Genomic DNA, 21,737 nt, shown 5'->3' on the forward strand with positions numbered 1-21,737 from the left:
TTTACGTTTCTTTTTAACGAATTTCTGTATATTCATCAGTTTCTAATGGAATCGAATGCAGCAAGGCTACTAGTGGTTCGTTTTTTTTTATTTTCCTTATCAAATATAAAAAGTCTATTAAATTCAACGGAAAAGGAAAGTACTATAATGCTCCGCTGCCTCATAAAAATGCGAAATTGAAAAATGGCATGCAGAGTATGAACCTAAAGCTGACATGTCATTTTATGACATTTTAAAAAGTGCTTCTTTTTTTTTTAACTTCGGATATTTCAAGCACCAATCAAGAAGAAAACTGCTGATTCATTATATCATATTGTATTATGTTTTTTATGTATTATGATATTCTTCGTTTCAAAGTTTAAAACTGGAGTTGTTGTGAAAGTTTTCAACTGACTCATCTCGTTCGTGCACCAATTGTAATTTTTTTTCATTTCTGCATTTTTTTACGATAAATTAACCGAACTTTTATTTCTATGCAAAAACAAGATGTGCTCTACACGAAAAATAACAAAAAAACATATTTTTTTTACTCTCCTTATAATAAAAAAAATGACTCACCCCCTTTTTGTCTTGTGGTCCTGTGGTCCTTAATTCTTTTCCTATTTAACAGACTTCGTAGCTCTGCTAGTTTCCGAGCCTCCGTTACTAATAATAGAAAAAAATCACTCTGTAGAGTTAGGCGCCTTGCGGCATCTGCGACGGGAAACTCACAAAGTTGCCTCATTTTACGAGCTTGCAGATTTTGCGCCACTCCCTGTGTGAAGCTGCCGCGGGCCCCCAGAGATGCTTCACACGGACATCAAGAGAAATCTCGAATTTTTCTTCCGAACGAGACCCTGTGATGTCTTGTAATTTACCATCGTGTGGTTGTTGAAGAAGGGCTGCAAAAAAAATGTGTCGTCAACAACAGTAAAAAGCTAGTTTAGTAACATCTTCTTTTCACTAATTGAAAGACAACTGTTGTTAATTTCCTACCGGTGAATACCATCTACACACCACAAACCATTGGGCAGTAAAAAATTATTTATGTGAGGTTTCAGCGCAACTGTAGTATTATTTGTTTATTGAAGCTTTAACAAAAGTTGAAACTAACTCTGTGTGAGGTCAGCTTCTAAATTCACCGCAAAGTTTACGGGCACCAATAAATAAAGTACGTCATGTGAAAATAACAGGGTATTCCATTATGTACTGACAATGCCCGTTCCCTGCAGTCGTTAAACGGTGCGGCAGAAGGCTTTAAATTATCAGAGACCACCTCATAATCGCCAACAATTGCTATGTTCATAAAAGCCCCAAAGTTCTTTATCTTCAACAAGAGTGAGAAATTATTTTTTCCATAGTACCTGCATACATAGGTACAAGCGAATAACAAGTTGATCAATAGAACCATTATCGCTAGGAAGATTTACTGATATGTGGTGAGGTTCTTCTGAAAGAAGGGATGGGCGGGGAATCGACACATAAGGCGAAAAGAAGTTTAGGCGGAAAAAATGCAAAAAGCTCATTTAGGTGGACTGCTTTGAGCGGTGAATTCATGGAATGTTCGCCGTATTCACATAAATGACCGAGTCATGATTACCAACAACATTATCTCACGACAATATCCGCTCAAATTGATGTCGTAGATACAGGGTGTCCCGAAAATGCATGTCAAAAGTAGTGACATGAGATTGTTTGGGTCAATACATTAAGATTTTGTTTAAAAATTATTTGAAAAAAAACTCGTTTAGATGATATTCACGGTCAAAGTTTCTGGAAAAATTTTTTTTTTTGCTACATCTCCGAAATGCTTTCAATGAAACCTATTGAAACCTATATTCATTAGTACAGGGATTATTTTGATGTCATATTCATATTTATTCACGATGTCCACGTGGTAGGTTCTTAGCTATCTTCGTACAAACATGACCAGTACTTTTTATTGGGTAGCTGCATCGTATTGATTTTTTCTTGGTGATACATTAAACCTTTCTTTAATTTTTCTATCTGTGGGAAATTTCTTTTTTTTTCGCTTGTATATTGCGAGATGACATAAATGTTGCACAAAAAATATCCCTATGGTAATAAATAAATTCACAATGGGTTTCGTTGAAATCCATTGAAGCATTTTCCAAATACCTTAAAAACATGTTTTTTTTCAAGAATTTTGACAGTCCATAGCGTCTAAACAAGATGATTTTTTCAAATAATTTTTTAATCAAATCTTAGTGTATTAACGAAAATAATCTTATGATATCATCTTTGACATGCATTTTCAGGAAACACTGCATGTGATACACAGAGTTTTCCTAAGTATCATGTATATACGGAAGAAGGCAATTATTTAGCTTAATTTATTACTTAAAGTTCACATAAACATAGGTCCATGGCCGCTCCATTATCAATTTACAGAGTGTTCATACACCAGAAAATGTTCAGTTTTTCCTTTATAGTTCCTGTAGTTTTTTAGATATTTAGCTAAAATTAGGAATATAATTTACGCTGTGGGGCTTACGTCATTCAGCAAGTTACATGGTTTCGATAGTCTACAAGGTAATATTTTTTCAGAGATCATGTGCCCTTTTCTTAGAAATTAATACTTAAAGGGAAATTTCGAGGAAGGAGCGGCTGGCTCCTTTGAAGGGGGAGGGGGGGGACATAACAAGGAATCACGCAGGATACGCTAAACAACTTGATGACTAATATTTAATCGTTCACCGATTTTTCTTGTGCTAGTGTATGGAGTTTTTTTATTTTAATTTAAAACTATTTTTTCGATCGGCGATGTTCTAATAATAAGTGGTCAAATTAAATCATCAGTATTTTTATTAAAAATCCTTGTTTCTACCAGACACCTATGAATATCCGAGAATATTCGTCGATCAGGTACAATTCTAGTGAAATAACGCTTATCGCATAGACATTCTTGCATTTTTATTTGCAAAGTCATAGATAAAATGCACATCAACCAGCTCAGAATTCCTAAAATTTAACATTTTGAGATTATAAAGAGAATTTAAGACATTTTTACAATTTGGACCTTTAATTCATAAAGTTATGTAGACACAAGTTGGGCAAATAAAACCTTTACAAGCATTTTAAAAATTTGAATTTCATCTGGCGAACCATAAAAAGTAGTTATATATATTTTTTCTCGATAACCGATGCAGATATGAAAAAACTACAAGAAACAAAAAACTTTCTAAAAAAAATTAAAAGTAATTTGGTATTTTGAAATCTACCAGCAGACCATTGTGAAAAAATTCAAGGGGAGCAAAGGGGGCATTGTTTGTGAAAAATGTCACCGTGTAGATTATCAAAACAAATGTCTTAAAAATTGCAACAGCTATAAGGAGAAAACTGAAAAAAATTCTGCAATTTGAACACCTTGTAGATAGGTAATTAAGCATTTTCAAACTTATATTTACATGCACTTGAAGTCATAACATAAGGCAAACAATTATTCCCCTTCGTATGCATTTGATGTTTAGAAACACCGTGTATATCGTAGTATAATATAAGCCCCACGTGAAGTAATGCATTATTAACGTACCCATCTTGCGATTAAACTGCTTACCATTAGAGGTTCTCCATTTATTTATATGCGTTAATCCTATTCATGTGCGTTAATCGCGTTCATATCTCACGTTAACGAAAGATATTATGTACATAAGATTTAATGAGGTAAAATTTTCGCTAACTAGAATAGAAGTGATAGCAGACGAACGCGACATCAATTGATTTTGGAATAAGCATCGATACATGTTCATTTAAACCAGCTCTACAGTTCAATTATAATTAGGCTCTGTCTAGACTATCGGGCAGTTCGAAGTTAATTTGGTTGGTTAAATTCCAGAGTTTATGTCGGCAACAGAAAATTGTGGCCTCACCACTTTTTTCTTCAACTTCTGATTCATCGACTGATGGACTTTGCCGCGAAACGAACACACACACAAATAATAATAATTACAGTACCTGCAAGGTACAACAAGAAAAGTGCTCAGGTCGTCGTCGGGCTGGAACAGAATGAATAATTCGATATGTGCATGATTTATTATTCAGTTTATTAATTTATTATGACCACCAATGGGTCATCAACGTTGTATGGTAGTACCATGGCAATCAAACAAGTAATAAATTATGCTGTTCAGGATTTTAAAAGTCCGCTGTGGCAGGACATTAACAGATTTTAGACTTGAAACAAAACATATTCATCAATGATGAGTTTTCTAGATACAACGTACGATAGTTCCAGTAATTTTTCTAAATTTTAAATACCTTTCCTGGCCTTAAGATGATTGAACATTCCCTATAAACTGCTACCTATATAAACCCACATACCATATTATACAAGGTGATTTTTCAGCTCACCGACAAAGTGCGGCAGATGAAACGTGAGGCCGTTTCAAGGAAAAAAATTCATATAGACATGTCTAAGTTCATTCATTTAAGGATTTAGAGGACTTCAAAGTCATCTGCATATTACTTATTTATTGTTAAAATTTATAATCATATATTGCAACTTCAGTTTCGCGGTCACCGCGATCTCCCGACTTAAATCCTTTAGATTTCTATTTATGAGGTCATATGAAACAAATTGTGTACCAAGAGGCAATCAACACGAGAGGGCAGTTGTTAAATAGAATAAAAATAGCCTGTTGTTGATATAAGAAATCGTCCAGAAACGTTGATTTGGATGAAAAATTCATTACTTCCTCGTTGTGCAGCTTTTATTCTTCCAGAAAGATATTTTGAGCAGCCGCTATGATATTTTTTCTATTGACTATCTTATTTGTTTGATTTTAGTAATAAATGAGTAATACAGAGAAAACTTTGAAGTCTTCGAAACCCTTAAATCATTAAAATCTGACATATGAAGTTTTTTATATTAAAATGACCTCCCCTCTCATCTGCCTCACTTGGACGGTGAGTTAAAAAGTCACCTTATATTGACTGAAATACTTGGGGACATTTTAAATGATGGGAATTATACTAAATAAAATAAAGACCTCACAAAAATCGCAGAAAGCATATTCAGAAACCATAAAATGAGCTTAACGAATGTAGAAAGGTACGAATTTACACCTTACAACAGTAAAACACCTAATTTTTGTTTTTAAGATCTACAATCATAATGTAGCCTTAACACCCATTGTGAGAAGCATCAACTCATCCATACATCCATTGTTTTTCAGTCTGTATGTCTAACAAGAAATTTGAAGCAAATTCTAATAAATTTTTCATTAATTATATAGGGTGTTCCATAATTTTATCTCGAAAATACAGAGAGTGAACTTGGAGATGATTTTAAGAAAAAAAAAGTTCATATGAATATCGGTCTGTTTTCGCTTCCTGTCTGAAATACAGGGTGACAACTTTTTTTAAAGTTTTTCCCAATAAGTCGGGTATTAAATATTTTTATGAAAATTGGGAATATTTTAAAAGGAAAAATAATGTTTTTAATTACACCAGTGACGTGCCTATTGATGAGACTTTGAACGCGTTAAATGAAAAATATGATACCTCACTGTTTTTTTTTAATGGAAATAATTTTCTTTATGCTCCATATTTCTGTGAAGAAAAAAGTCTCTAGAATATTTTTCATGGCGCTAATACTCTTTATGGAAAAAATTTTACTTTCAAACTAATATTAAAACTGAAAGACCAAAGTAGGTACATTACGTTAATTTGATTGCATTAAGATGTCCATGTGATTCTGCATCGGTTCACCAAAAGTCATTTTTGTAGAAAATTATCTATCTTAACGGGATGAAATAAGAAAACCTTTTTTAAATTTTAATTTTAATTTTTTAATTTTTTTTAAATTTTTGCGATTTAGTTATTTGATTTAAAAAATTAAGAAACGTTAGGGCAAGGTTTACCTAGGCGATCCCCTGTATGTAGTACCTCTGACTAAAATCTGCCATTGTTAACACAAAAAAAAATTTCCCATTCCAACTTAGTAAAGTATTCCGGATTTCATCATTTTAACGCAAACTGTTTCGAAAATATTGTGAAAACCATCTTCAGAGTGTCCCTTTAGCCTCTAGCCTCTTTAAAAAGTAATTTTTACAGTGTGTTTATAAGCATTTTGAACTGTTTTTTTTTTGTCTTTAGATTCGCCTTCTTAAATACTTCGACGTTATTTTCGGACACGCTGAATATTTGGGGGTGATCTTTGACCGAAAAATACCTAAAAATGACCCTGGTGGGAGGCTAAGAGGGAAATGATGCTATATTTACATAAAGAGATACTGAGATTCCATCTGAGTTGTAGTACTCAAGGGCTGATACATGTCGCAATGTTTCAATGGTCTGAGATGGACAAGGTTCAGTGTCGGACTCTGCGTGTTCTTACAGCAGGCGCTTGAGGGATTCTAATAGTTTTTTGAAGCAAATATTATTGAATATTATAATATTTGGTCGCAAAAAGAAGAATAAATAAATAAAGAACAATAACTAAAGACTGATGGTGGCCATAAAAACGAAAACAAACCAATTTCTTATCAAAAAAACAAGTTTTTTCATTGATTACGTGCTATTTAATTGAGTTTGTATTGCATTTTCGTTACATGTCAAATTTATAACTGCTCTTCTCAAAAACTGGTCAATAAATTTTGAATCGCAATACACCATTGAATGTACCTTTGAAATATTTTTAATATGACGTGTCACTTGGCTCATGTTTGAATTAAAAAAAAAAGCGGCCGTTTTACGCCATTGGTGCCATAAGCAACGTTTAAAAAAATTAAAAAATGCCAAAAGATAGTATTTCTTGTGCTATTCAATGCTCCTTTTGAATTAAAAAAAAATTGATAAAAGTGATTTGTTAAAGAGGGGGGGTTAATTAGGGGGACTTAGGTTGAGGTGGGAAGGTACCACTTAGAGCCGCACAGTATAATTAAAAGGAAGTTTCAAATACACCATGGAACTTTTCATACGTCCTGAACCTAACTGTAATTCTCATCTAGCTTCACAAATTAAATATGACAATAACCCTTCATCATTAGGTATTCTAATTCCTACTACTTTACAAGTCTCCGTTCAAGCTAAAACGTTTTAAAGTCAATGACTTGCCAAAATGGACAGAATTAGACATGGGCGGTCGCCGTAAAAAACGCTAAAGACCAATCATTTATTACAACAATCATGTCTCTATGCGAATTTGATCTCGTTTTGATCGGCGTGTGATGGTTAATGTCCATGCTGGGTATCAACTAACACACGCCAGTGGGTATCGGTGCGGGATTTTACAAAACTTGATACAATAAGGTGAAAATTGTAGTTTCATTAGAATTCAGCCTTAAAAATATACCATTCTTCACTGAATCACTAAGGAAAGCAAACAGAAAATCATATCTGGTCTACCATTGGAATTGGTTGTTTTTGCCTTTTCAATTATACGTCCCCAAGAATTCTCTTTATTCCAGCCAAATGAACTCTTTTATCACCCATAATTGAATCGACCAATGATGAGTGCAATTCCAACCCTATTAATGGAGAAATAAAATCAATTCCATTCTCTTTCCCCACCCACATCAATCCTCGAAGCGTCACCGGGTATTGTCTGTCACTCGAAGTAAGTATCTGATTCTAGGTATCTATCTAATGGTTCCCCACCTGGTAGACCAATGACGTAGGCCTCGAGTTCTAAGCATGGTAAACGCAGAAGTGACTTAGTCGTCGGTGCGATCGAGTGTTGGTCGCGAAGTGCGCACGAGTGAGAAGGAGAAGTGGTACCACATCGGTACCACACTTGTTTGTGGTTTCTAACAGCTCGGATAGCCGGCCACACTGAACTTTATTTAGGTGAGTTGGAATAAAGCCATTGTTCTGGTTATGTGGAGATCATGAGGAGAGATTTTTACGACGAAGGCAATAGAACTTTTAAACGGGATTACGTGACGATATGATCTGCTGAAATTTCATTTAAGTTTTATTAAAAGCTATTGGTGATTGAAAAGCGCGTTTCACAATCAGGTTTGTGCAACATTTTTTCTGAAATTGTTTTGGCCAATTTTTATCGTGGTGGAAGAATTCTTATTATGGTGGTACAGGATTTTTAAGACATGAATAAATTTTACGAAATTTCATAGAAATATCAACATTTCTAACATTGATGAGTTCAGTTCGGCAAGGCCGAGCTCTAGGCGTAGTAACATATTTTGGGTGTGACGTTATTTTCGACAATTTTTTTTTTAACAAAAAATTTTTTTTTTCTCATCTTTTCATTCCTCTCATTTTTATTATTTCCTTCGTGAATCTTTTTTGTCATGAAACTACTAGTCCTCGCACTTTTTTTTTGAGATGGAAAAAATTCAGGAATGAATTCTTGTCGTTCAAGTCAATTGCAAGAACGTGTTATAGCGTTATGTTTGAATCGCGTGTTTGACTAAACCACTCGCAATTAGTAAGTTCGTAAAAAATGCAAATTTTCTGGACCCGCATCCGTATTTAAAATTAATAATTTGCAAGATTTCTCACTAATTGTTGAAGATCCTACACTCAGTTCAGATTACGATGTTGGATGTAGGTATAAATCTCATTCTTATATGGTTTAAATTAAAATGTGTAAATCGTACAAGTTTAGACAGTGCGGAGAAGTACCTATGCTGGAAAAAATGTGTCATTTCAAAGGAACCAAGGCGATTCTGTAACATGTACAATATATACAGGGTGAGTCAAAACAATGAGCCAACATTAAGGTGGAGATACTAGACACAAAAATATTGTAATTAATCTCAATGTCGCTAATACCAATGTCGCTGGTTTAAGAGATACAGGGTGTTCAAAATTTAAATGTTATTTCTAAACTTCTTAATAAGTAAGAAAGTTTTTATAGCATAAATCTTCAAAATTGGTAGTTTCGTGATTTTTAGTGTGTGAATTACGAATTTTAATGTTATTTTGATGTTGTTTTTCGATGGAACTAATTTCACCGTATTATTTAGGCAATAAAAAGGTATCTCTTGAGCTATGCTTAAAACAGATCGAGAATTTGAAAGAATGCTCAATTCTGCAGAGAAAATATATTGTTGCTTTAGTCATCTAAATCTACCGATTTTTAAATTATTTGCATTTAAAAGATTCAATGTATTTTGTCATGTTTTTCTTTTTTTTCTTTTATTTTCGTTCTCTCCAGGAGTTATGACTGAAAATACAAGAAGCCATGAATAAATTTAAAATAATAAAGAAATTTTCTTTAACATTCAGTGACACTGAATATCGTGTACTTCAAAATGCATTGTATTGTAAAATGTATTTAATTGTATATATTGAGGCAGGTGGTGGAGACTCCCAACATTTGATTTGAGATTTGTCACTATCACTATTGCCCAATTGTTATTGTTATTTTTGTCGTTTTTATTGCTTTTCGTACCTTTCCATCTTTTAATAATAAAAAATCAGCATAATACATTAAAACTTTTAAATGCAAATAACTTAAAAACCGATGGATTCAGACAACCTTAACAAGAGTACATTTTCCTTGTAGAATTTAGCGTTTTCTTAAAATACCGACTTGTTTTAAGCATAACTCAAGGCATAAAAAATATGTTTTCAATTACGTAAATAATATGGCGAAACTAGTCCTCTCTAGAAACATTGTCAGAATAAGCTTAAAATTCTTAATTTTTTAATTATTGAGAAATTTAAGAATAAAATTTCAACTTTGAACACGCTGTATCTCTTAAATCAGCGATATTCGTATAAGCCATGTTGAGCTCAATCACAGTATTTTGGTGTCTAGTATCTCCAGTTCAGTATTGACCCATCTTTTCTGATTGACCCTGTATATGAAACAAAGGGTTCCCGAATCGTCATATAAAACACCACAACACATCTCACATCATCACAATTTTCTCGTAAATTTATTCCAGCGTTTATAGTAAGGCGCACTTTACGCGAAGGGCGAAGCGAAGGGTCTTTCCGTAATACCTGGCAGGATGATATGTTACAAGCTTCAAAATGGTTAATGATGGTTAGTAGCTATAACTTTTCTACCACAAGTTATAGTCATCAATAAACCTCCATTTGTTTACGATGAATTACATACCCCATTGCTTACTTCATTCTTCTTCGTCTCATAGAAACTAAAGTGCTTTAATTATCTAAAATTAGTAAAGATTTTAAATGTTAAAATAAATGCCCAATGGCAGACTTATTAGTTTTTGTTGTATATACAGGATGGTTCAGAATGAGTCTACCAACTGTTTACTATAGGTTCCTGTGACCGAAATAAAAAATAAAGTTCATACAAGCATGGGCCCGTTTTCACTTCCTGTTAGAAATACATGGTGACTTAAATGATTACTATTTGAGTTTTCCTTAATAAGTCCGTTCTGGTATAAAATAACTATGAAAATTGGTAGATGTAAAATAGACGAAGAGGCATATTTGTTAATGAGAAAAAATGTTTTTCATTTTATCAGTAGCGTCTTCATTGATGTGACCCTGAACATTTTGAACAAGAAGTATGGTACGCCACTGGTTGTAAAAAATTAAAATAATTTTTTAAATGCCTCAAATTTCTGTAAAGAAAAGGTTTTTTGAATATTTTTCATAACATTAACCATTTTCGTGTGTTTGTGAATTTAAATTAAACGATGTCCTAACGTCAATGGTTACAGAATAAAGCTTTCAAGCAATCAAGTTTTCAATTATCCATATCATCTTTATCAGGTCGAAGATGCTATGCAAATGGGCCTACTTGTTTACCAATTATTAGAGAGGAGGATAATTTCTTATGGACCTGCCCCTTTTGGTAAACACTGGTAGAAATTCCATTTGGTCTATAATTAGCTCACTAGTATTGTAACCCACGTCCAACGATATCGTCACATTGCAAAAGGCGTGTAATTCTTTCTTCAGCAGTGCATAAATATGTAAAATTACTTGATAAATTTGCAAACTTACCGAAAAAATTGCATGCATATTAACGAACAAATGAATTTTATGAATATTTCATTAAACTCAATAAATGTGCGATCGAATGCATAAATGGAGCCACTCAGAAAATGGCTTATAAATTTTAACTTCAAATTGTCCTAAAGGAAAAGTCATGAGAACTAAGTTGGCATATCCTGCAGGCTATTTCGTTGCACGAATTTAATTGCTGGGAATTGGATATTTAAGGCAAATTGGCAAAGTGTAATTAGGGGATGGGGGGAAACACGATGGGTGGTTCTGTCATAGTTTCTAAAATATCCAAAACCATTTTCTACCGTGAAATATACTGACGTATGCTTTTTCATTTCAATGGAGTCATTAATTTTCGTCCGTTTACTAATAAAATTGTTTCGTATATCACTACTAGAAATTCGGCATCTATAAACGTATGTAGTCACCAAACAGGTGAAAATAATTTATTCGTTTACGTATTATTTTTATTACCTATTACTCAAACATATAATCTGAAATCAAATATTTTCGTAATCATTAAAAATCGCCCTGTATATCAAATGGTTGGCAGTCGACTCACAATCACCTTGAAATAACGTTTATTACCGCGAACTTGTGGACTTCACCCAACAATGTATGAGAAAATGATGTGAAAAAAAGTTCATAAAATATTCGTCCATATTAAATTTTAACTTATTTTAGTTTTCCATAACTGTGAACCGATGTAACTTCACACGTTTTTCGAGAACCGCTCAGGGAATCGCCATGAAAATTTGGTAGCACAAGAAAGTAAAAGTACATTTCAGTAGCATCCAGTATTGGGCTTTGCAATATGGTACCGCTTGTAGGCATCTTCGAAGGTCGTGACTTCGGAACGGATAAGAATAAAGCGAAACAATTGCCAAATTTAAACTTGTCAAAATCTGCCTGATACCATATTCTGTACACAGTACTTTGACATATGCCAGAGCTTGACAAGTGTCAAAGTACTTGACATTTCTCGCATCTGTCAAATGAGATATTTAAATTGCTTCTGAAAAGTCGAGAAGATAGAAATGCAAAAAAGGATTTGTGACAACTTCATCTTTTTCGAAGTTACAACCTTCGAAATGCCGAAAAGTACCATATTATTGCTTACGTCAACATTATTAATTCGATTGAAAATCTAAATTGATTACGCTACAGAAACATTCTTGAAAATTGCAGAAAATCCAAAGAGTCAAAAAATACAGGGTGGTCTATTTAAAATTTTAACGTTAGTTCTAGTCTACCATAAAAACGCAAATACCGCACCCTTCAAAATATTTTAGGAATGTTGATCATTTTTAATTACCGACGTGACTAAGTTTTCACAGAGATACTTTTAACAATTCTCGGAAAATGTTTAATGTTCCATCACGTCTAGGATATCCTGTAGAGCAATAATAGTATGAAACTACAGGCCAGTCGTCGCTGAAAACTTGTTCATGTAATATCTGACCCAGTATCCATTATTCAACACTCTGTAAGTTATGTGGGCAACATTCTAAGCAACTAGCAGGCATTTCAGTTTGCAGCAGCGCTAACGGTTTCATCGTCGAGTGCTGTAACACCAAAATGAGAACACTCAGATTTATTTTGATGCAGATTCCAGCTTTACGGGCCTTTTGAATATACTATAACGCAAATGTTGTTTATGCGAGGCTATTGAACCATGAGTATATTTTATTTACGCTCTGTCGTTTTCCGCATTGGTTTCTATGAAATATATTCATATGTGCAGTTGCTATCTCACAGAAGACTCTGATCCAAAGGTAAAATTGCTCTGTTTTTTTTTCCTTATTCCACCGTTCCTGTTAGTTCTAGACTTTTCATCTTTGGAAGACGCCAATTGGGTGAAGTCTTTAGAGTCGTCGAATCGCCCATTTACGACAATGTCCGCTGAATTCCTGCAATTTTGCTCTTGGTAATGATGATATTTATCGCGTGAAACGTTGCCCATGGCGGTTGCAATAAGAGCCTTAGAGAAGATATATGGCAAAAATAAAAATATGAAATGGGCCCGACTTTTTTTTAACAGACCTAACGCACGTGCAAACATTACGGCGCTCGAATGTCGGGACAGTGGTTGGTGCTTATTGAGATTTATTCTGGCTTTTTGTGGGTTTCGATCATTTAATCTTTGCGCCTGAATAAATGGAATTCGCTGAGTGGTCTAAAAAACATGTACGAGGATAGTTCCAGAAGTACCCGAGTTGAAACTTAAAGAAAAAAATGTTTAGAAAGTACTATACAGTGTGTCCGGGTTAAGGATTTAACACTTTCGTAAAACCTTTATTTCTTAATCGATTTTGACGTTTTTTTTGTTAATTAGATAATCAAAATGCGCATTCGCCTAATGGATACGATCCCTGTTTACCCATAATCATAACCAATTGCGTGCTTTTTTACGAGATCAAATTTCGGAAAATACTATTAGGGCTTTTTTTGGGATAAAAACGAAAACGGATTCTTAATTAGAATGACCTAAAACTTACCTGTTCCGATTTTCATTTTTTTACTGTATAGGATTTTCGAGAAAATCAATAAAACATGTTTTTTACATAAACAAATTTTAAAATTCTAAAGCTCGTAGATGGGAGAGACAAAACACTCGCGATCTGTACTGATTCACTGGCGGCTCTGCAATCTATCAAAGACCCTTATACAACTAACCCCCTGGCACAGGAGATACAAAATACTTGTCATTTACTGGCTACAAATAATAATACTACACATCTAATTTGGATTCCATCTCACATTGGCATATTAGGAAACGAGATCGCAGATCTAAAAACGAAAGAAGCTAGCGACTCGGACTTACCCAAAGAAGAAATTAAACTTACTAAAGATGTTAAATGTTACTTCAAACAGAAAATTAAAAACAAATGGCAAGTCCACTGGAGTCAATCAAACAATAAATTGTCACAAATCGAACTAACAATTACAATACAAAATAGATTAACATTGCCAAGGAATGATTCCGTAAAAATTAGAAGACTGAGAATTGGACACACCAAATTGACCCACGGTTACTTGATGGAAAACGGTGCACCCCCCCAATGCGCAACATGCAACTGTGTCCAAACCGTTGAGCACATCCTGATAGATTGTCCTCTACACATCATCAACAGAGCCAAGTATCAGATCAAACCTGATTTACGAGAGCTGCTTGCTACAGAGAAAGGACAGAAAAATGTGATCAACTTTCTGATATCTCTAAACATATATAATACCATATGATGTACATGACTTGTAGTTTGTTCTTCCTTAAGTTTGTGTATAGAGTATTGATGTAGGTGCCAATGGCCATAGTAGTCGAGTCACTTTAATTAAATAAAAAAATTAAAATTGGCAAAAAAATTTATTTTAACAATAATTAAATAAATTTTGATATTTTCTGCAATGTTTGCGGTATCCACAAGGTAAGTGTGCTGTGAAAACGAACAATACAGTGCCACAGAAAAGTATGCGTACCCCCATCAAAAATGGCTGTTTGGACAGCACCGATCAGAGAAGGAAAAACATCTTTTCGAAAAATTATTTATGCCCAAAAATATATTAAATTTTATTATTAACAAAACATAAAAAAATCCTCTTTTAACAAAATTAAAAAAACTCATAATTGCAGGCCAAAAAGGTATGCGTACGGGCAATAGATTTTGTGATATTCCTCTAAGATCTGACATGTTGCTGCAAGTTAACGTCTGGTTTCTGCAATAGTTGTAATCTGACCAGCTTGTGCACAGGTTCCTCACTAGTTAGACAGAATAATTGATCGATATGCGCCAAAAAGTAAAGAGATTAGCATTGAATTGCGTGAACAAATTATTAGATTGAGGAATGAAGGAAATTCATTAAACAGTATTGCCAAAATTGTTGGATGGGCCAAATCTAGTATTCAAAGAGTTTTAGAAAATGTTTCAACCACCAATTCACTTCATGGTAGACCTCGAAGTGGCCCTCCGCCAAAAATGACTCCCCGCATTAAGTGCTCCATTGACCGTTTAGTTACAAAAAACCCCAGAACAACGGCAGTGGAAATTCGAAATACATTGGAAGACGATCATAAAATACATGTTCATTCAGAAACAGTAAGGGCAGTTCTTCGCAACAAGGGTTTTCATAGTAGAGTTCCCAGGAAAAAACCCTTTATAACAGATACTAATAAACAAAAGCGGCTTCACTTTGCTCATCTACACATTGATAAAACCAATGATTTTTGGAGTTCTGTCGTATTTAGTGATGAGAGCAAATTTAATTTATTTGGTAGTGATGGAAAACAAAGAGTCTGGAGAAAGGTAAATGAAGAGCTAAATCCTAAAAATATTATTCCTACCGTAAAACACGGAGGAGGGTCCGTGATGGTTTGGAGGTGTATGTCTGCTGCTGGGGTGGGTAATTTGGTGTTTGTAGATACGACAATGGATCGATTTGTTTATTTGAACGTACTCTAAAACAATTTGAAACAGTCTGCGTAAAAACTGGGCCTTTCAAGCGAATGGTGCTTCTAACAGGACAACGATCCGAAGCATACATCTGCCATTGTAAAAGAATGGTTAATTCATAATATCCCAAAACGACTCCATTCACCACCCCAATCTCCGGACTTGAGCCCCATCGAACATTTATGGGATGAACTGGAGCGACGCATAAGAAAGAGGAGAATTCACAACAAACAGGATTTAAGAGATTGCTCTATCGCAAGAGTGGAATGATATTTCAATAGTGGTTACTAGAAATTTGGTTTTTTCTATGAAGAATAGGCTAAAGGCAGTTATTGAGGCCAAAGGAGGACCAACAAAATGTTAAGAATGGTTTTTTTATTTGTTATTCGTTGATGAGTTCTCTCTGTCGCATACTTTTTTGAGTTGCAATTATCAGTTTTCTTAATTTTGTTAAATTAGGGATTTTTTGTTGCTTAGTTAAAAACAAATTTACTATATGTTTAGACATATATAATTTTTTCAAAAGGATTTTCTTTATTATCCAATTCCTTATGTAAAAAAAGCCGTTTTCGACGGGGGTACGCATACTTTTCTGTGGCACTGTATATTGCTATGGTTACGAACTGTTAGGGACTAACTGTTGGTTTGCTGTTCGTAACATAATCAATTTCACAGAAGTAAAAAGTTCGAAAAATGTCTTATTCGCTGCAAGAAAAAGTAGAAATAATAAGATTAGTTGGTGATGGGACGCGTACTTTTCGTGAAGCAGCAAATGAATTTAATCGACAACGTCCAGAACGCAATATTAGTCATGTAACAGTCGCAAATATCAACAGACGTTTCGATCGTTATGGGACAATTGTAAAACTACCGGACCAGCAACGTAATCGCGAGCCTCAAGCAAACCAAACAATTTCAGATTACTTTAATACCAATCCGCATTCAAGTCTGAGAGATGCTAGCAGAAATTTAGTCATTTCTAAAACTCATATCTGGGAATGTTTAAAAAGAAGTGGTAAGAACCCTTTTAAACCAAAATTTCTTCATTCACTTGAAGCTGGAGACCAAAATCTAAGAATGGAGTTCTGTTTATGGCTCCAGAGTATGTATCAAGATGATCCTAACTTTTTAAAAAACATCCTATACACCGATGAAGCTGCGTTTACGACAAATGGTGTAGTATCGACACAAAATTGTAGAATATGGAGTGATCAGAACCCGAATTGGATAATCGAATGTAAGCGACAATACTCCTCAAAAGTAAACGTTTCCTGTGGTATCTTAAATCAAAAGATTATTGGGCCATATTTTGTCAACGAAAATTTGACTGCTGCTCGTTTCCTGAGGTTCTTACAAAATTAGTTTAGTGACGCACTTGATGAGCTTCCCCTGAGTTATCACTATAATTTACATTTACAACTTGATGGAGCGCCCATTCATAATGCGGTTAATGTGAGAAATTGGTTAAATGATAATTTTCCCAATCGCTGGATCGGACGAAATAGTCCTCTTATTCGTTAGCCACCACGATCTCCGGATATCACACCCATGGATTTTTTCGTTTGGGGAACAATAAAAAATAAAGTTTGTGCCACAAGACCCCGGACCCGAGAAGAGCTTTGTGCGCGTATTAGAGAGACTTGTCAGAGCATAACTCCACAACAACTAAGTAAAGTACTGAGAAATAATGGTTGACGTATTGAAAAATGTATACGAGAATTTGGGGGTTAATTGAAAATATCAAAATTTAGTTAATTATTGTTAAAATAATTTTTTTTACCAATTTTAAAATTTGTTTACGTAAAAAACATGTTTTATTGATTTTCTCGAAAATCCTGTACAGTAGAAAAATGAAAATCAGAACAGGTAAGTTTTAGGTCATTCTAATTAAGAATCTGTTTTCGTTTTTATCCCAAAAAAAGCTCTAATAATATTTTCTGAAATTTGATCTCATAAAAATGCACGCAATTGGTTATGATTATGGGTAAAGAGGGATCGTATCCATTAGGCGAATGCGCATTTTGATTATCTAATTAACAAAAAAAACGTCAAAATCGATTAAGAAATAAAGGTTTTACGAAAGTGTTAAATCCTTAACCCGGACACACTGTATATACTGCGTGACATAGAAAAGAGAACACTCCGTAAAAATGGTTTAATTTAAATAATTTTTGGTATGAGAATTTCTTACGCTAGGACAAATACTCCATTAAAAATTTGGACAAATTAATTGTTAAAAACCAAAAAAAATTAAAAATTTGTCGGTCCTCCGCGGTGTGTTATACATTCCTACACACGTCTAGGGATGGATCTAATTAGGTGATTTATGTCCTCTTGGGTATCTCATTCCGTGCTAACTGGACAACATGACATAGCGCCCCCAGGAATTGTGAGGGATGGGGTAAATTATGCAACCTTCTACCTACAATATCTCAAACATGTTCGATCGGTGAAAGGTGTGGAGATCGAGGTGGCCAAAGTAGCAAATTGCTTGTGTTTTGTTGAAAGAAATCCATAGTCACTCTAGTCAAATGTGGTCATGCATTGTCATGGATTAGCAAGAGTTTTCAAATAAGGCACGAGATGAGGTTCCGGGACTTCTTGAATGTATAGTTGGGCGGTCATACTGCCTCTAATAAAAAATAAAGGTGACGTGCTACCATATGCAATAGCACCCAAAACCACTACCCCTACAGTCTGAAGAACATGCTTCTGTAATTTGAACTGAGGATCCTGTTTTTCCCACGTCTTGTTCTTACTCTTGCTCGACCATCGTGCATACCCAAACAGAATCTGAATTCCTCACAAAGCACAATATTATCCCATTCCAGATTCCAATGTAGCCGTTCCCTGCAGAAGTGTAGTCAATTTTGACAATCATTTAAGGTGAACGGTAACATAAGTCGGGAATGGTAGGAAACCATTCCAAAACTTTTTGATTTTGGATCATTCCGAAACTCTTATCCGGCGATAAATGGTTGAAATTCCAATGGGTTTTCCGTACTCAGCAAACCCATGATCCGACAGCGTTCTTGATGAAAGAAACTTCTCTTAGAGCCATAATTCGAAAGAGGCGATCTTACGTTGTGTAGTTCCTTCATCGTTCAATACCTCTCCTTATTCCTGTTTGCTCTTGTTGCAACTATATTTGATCACATCTCACTATAGTGTTTACATTACGGTTCAATCTAATGGCGATTACCCTAAATGACCGAGCAGCCTCTCGTTGACCTACTATTCGATGTCCCTCAAACTCTTTCAATTGATGAAAATTTCGCTGCATTCTGCGTCTAGGCATATTTGGTCAATCTAAAAGCACTTTCTAACCCAACTCTACACCACTAAATAACTTTTTGAAGTCATTTTGTTGATATTTTATTGCAATTCTTATGACTAAAAAAAAAAAAATTCTTATAAATCGTAAATACATTGATAAATATAGTTAAAATTTTAATTGTGTTTTGTGTTCTCATACACAAACATGCTCACCAAAAATTATTTAAATAAAATCATTTTTACGGGATGTTCTCTTTTCTATGTCACGCAGTATATTCATTCTCAACATAGTGTGTGGCTTTTATGCCTTGTTTATAGTGAAAAGCTTCGAACGTTTCAACATAGACATCAACCTCGGACTCCGCCTCTTCGTTATTGGCAAATCTCTTTTTATCGAGCCATTTTTTCAAGTTTGGACATAGAAAATAATTTGATGGAACTAAATCTGGCGAATGGGGTGGGTGAGGAAAGAATTCGAAATTAAGTTGATTGATTTTAGCCATCGCGATGAGAGAAGTGTGGACTGATGCGTTGTCTTGATGAAGCGAAAGTTTTTTTTTCTCCAAATGCGGTCGCTTCTTCCTAATTTTTTCGCTCAAACGCTGCAATAAGTTTTTGTAACATTCTCCATTTATTGTTTTTGCTTTAGAGACATAGACAATAAAATTTATCGCACGTGCATCCCAAAAAGCTGACGCCATCATGTTTCCTGCAGATGCAACGGTTTTCACCTTCTTTGGAGCCGATTGTCCCCTTTGAGTCCATTGTTTGAACTGCTCTTTTGTCTCAGGTGTGAAATGGTGGACTCATGTTTCAGCCATGGCTATGAATCGACGCAAAAACTCGGCTTTATTGCTATGAAACTTTGCCAAATACTCTCTTGCAGCATCTCCACGGCGCTGTTTTTGTTTACCTTGCTCACACCTTTCTCACATCAAATTGTTCGGTCAAAATGCGATGTTCGGTACTTTTTGAAATGCTTATAATGTCTCTTAAAACACGCAAATTTAACTGACAATCGTCCAGTATAATTTTGTCGATTTTCACAATTTCTGTAGTGGTCAAATCTGGAGTGTCATTGGGTCCGTCACTGCGAAGTTCGTCTTGGGAGTTTTACGACCGCTTTTAAATTCTCCTATCCAATGGTTTACGGTTGATCACGAAGGACTGGATTCTCCTAGAGTGGAAACTAAGTCCGCATTGATATTGGGCGGACTAAGACCTTCCAAGAAAAAGTGTTGAATCACATATCGATGTAAATTCTTTCAATTTTCTCCTAAGCTACACGACCGACTATAAAGTTGTTCTCATTAAAATCATTTTGAATTTAAGTAACAAATTCACCAAAACCTCGGGTCTTCATTAGCAATATCTGTTGCAATTTCATTAATATTTCGTCCAAAATAAATGGAAGTCTTAGTGTCTCAAAATTTCATTTATGTACAACAATTATAATATAGTTAATTAATATTTATGTGTAATATAATGTAATATACATATACACGGCGAGTCTCTAATAAAGGGACACCGAGCAATGACGGATTTTTGACATAAAAATATTGCCGTTTAGTTAAATTTATGTTATACCAAAAGTGAATAATAACAGAGATGCAGAGTGTCAAAGTTAAAAAATTACAATTTCTCATTGTTGCAAAAACAATGTTAAATGAAAGTCCGACACGGTTTCAAAAATACGGACTAGTTTTTTGAAACGAATTTATTTATGCATTCAAGAAAACGGTCAACATTTTGAATATTTGTTATAAAAATTAAATTAAGTTAGTGGTTGTTTAGAAATAATTTTTTTTTATATTTTCGTTTCGATTAAACAACAATGATAAATTGAGAGATACCGTAAATAATTTTTAGGTAAAAAAAACGTATGCCTGGGGTAAATTTTATAAGCGAGAAGAAAGTTCCAAAATAAAGTCAGCTACTTGCAGACCAAAAATTAGAGTCATTCGTACAGGGAGTAACAAAATTAGAAACTTTTGTTCACGAACAACGAGCTATTTTCAATATTTCTTTATTGCAATACAAAAAGGTCCCACTTACGTCAAAACACGCCAATTTATATAGCGAGACTTAGTTGAAAAATTGTCGAAAATCGATAAAAGCGCTTAGCAATTGTTTCGAAAAAACGATATTATTTTGTGAACTTTAACGCCTTGTAGCGCCAAAACGAACCAATATTGCATATAGGTAAATTTGCCAGAAACGCCTTATCTTTGAACAAGCATTTTACAGTAATTTTAGAGAAACGCAGTATAATATATATATATATTTAACATATGCGAGATTAACTCGGTCCGATGACATAAGCCCTCATTTCAAGCGAAGAAGTGAAAGCATTTAGTGATGTTTAGTTACGTTTATTAAACAATAGCCGACTTAAGAGTTATGCAATAAACGATTATTGCTTTTATTAACGCATATATTCGCCTCAACACAGTGGCACAACATGATGCGCATCAATGCGAAGCTAAACCTTGAGTTTAATACCTAAATACTTACGATCTATTCCCCATCTAATTGGTCGGGGGCCCCATTTAAAACAATGCCATACTTTCCATGTCTATTATTTTACACGAACCCATTATCCAAATTACATCTCTTATACATAGATAATGCAGGAAATTATATCATGGCCAGGCATAACGGTTACCTAATTCATCTCATCGACTTCAGTTCAAGATCTAAAGCTTACTTCTAGAGAAGACAGCGGGATGGACATTTTAACCATCATTCACATTTCACGACAACGTATGAAATTGGGTGTCACTAATTTCGTAAAGAATTTTTTATACCATCACCAAATTGAAATCGCTTATTTGGACATCAGAACCGACGCCAAAAACCGACTGAAGTTAGATATTTTCATACTTTAAGGGTCTTTGTGGTTTGAGTGAAATTGAGACGCCTCACACACGTAGGGGTGGAACCGCACACGATTCTTAATTAAAACAAAATTACAATATCATTCACTTTTTGCTAAGGGTTCTATAACATATCTATGGCCGTCTTCGGAACGTAGAAAAAAATTGCGATAAAAATGAAAATTGAGCATTTTTGGGATTGTAACGGCCAAATCTGCAAAGGAAAATCTGAAAAAGCCGC

General features: G+C 34.4%; 2 protein-coding genes across 6 annotated transcripts in view; one reads left to right on the forward strand and one right to left on the reverse strand.

The window, feature by feature from the left end:
• The window catches only part of LOC136340127 (putative gustatory receptor 28b), a 287,924-nt gene that overhangs the window by 102,724 nt on the left and 163,463 nt on the right, over window positions 1–21,737 (reverse strand). For 2 of the 4 annotated variants that reach the window (XM_066283932.1, XM_066283934.1), the window contains 2 exons: window positions 712–881; window positions 559–645 (listed from right to left, as the gene is read on the reverse strand). In XM_066283932.1, coding sequence (XP_066140029.1) covers window positions 559–645; window positions 712–724 — 100 coding nt within the window. In that variant the 5' untranslated portion in view covers window positions 725–881. Of the gene's footprint in view, window positions 1–558; window positions 646–711; window positions 882–10,033; window positions 10,089–21,737 lie in introns of those variants that run through there. The other 2 variants (XM_066283933.1, XR_010732260.1) reach the window with 2 other exon arrangements.
• LOC136340112 (uncharacterized) overlaps window positions 7,625–21,737 on the forward strand; it is a 66,764-nt gene continuing 52,651 nt past the window's right edge. For both annotated transcript variants that reach the window (XM_066283888.1, XM_066283889.1), the window contains exon 1: window positions 7,625–7,788. The gene's annotated coding sequence lies outside the window, so the exon portion shown is untranslated. The remainder of the gene's footprint in view (window positions 7,789–21,737) is intronic.

This window comes from Euwallacea fornicatus, chromosome 7 (genome assembly GCF_040115645.1).
Source record: "Euwallacea fornicatus isolate EFF26 chromosome 7, ASM4011564v1, whole genome shotgun sequence".
Taxonomy (NCBI): Eukaryota; Metazoa; Arthropoda; class Insecta; order Coleoptera; family Curculionidae; genus Euwallacea; species Euwallacea fornicatus.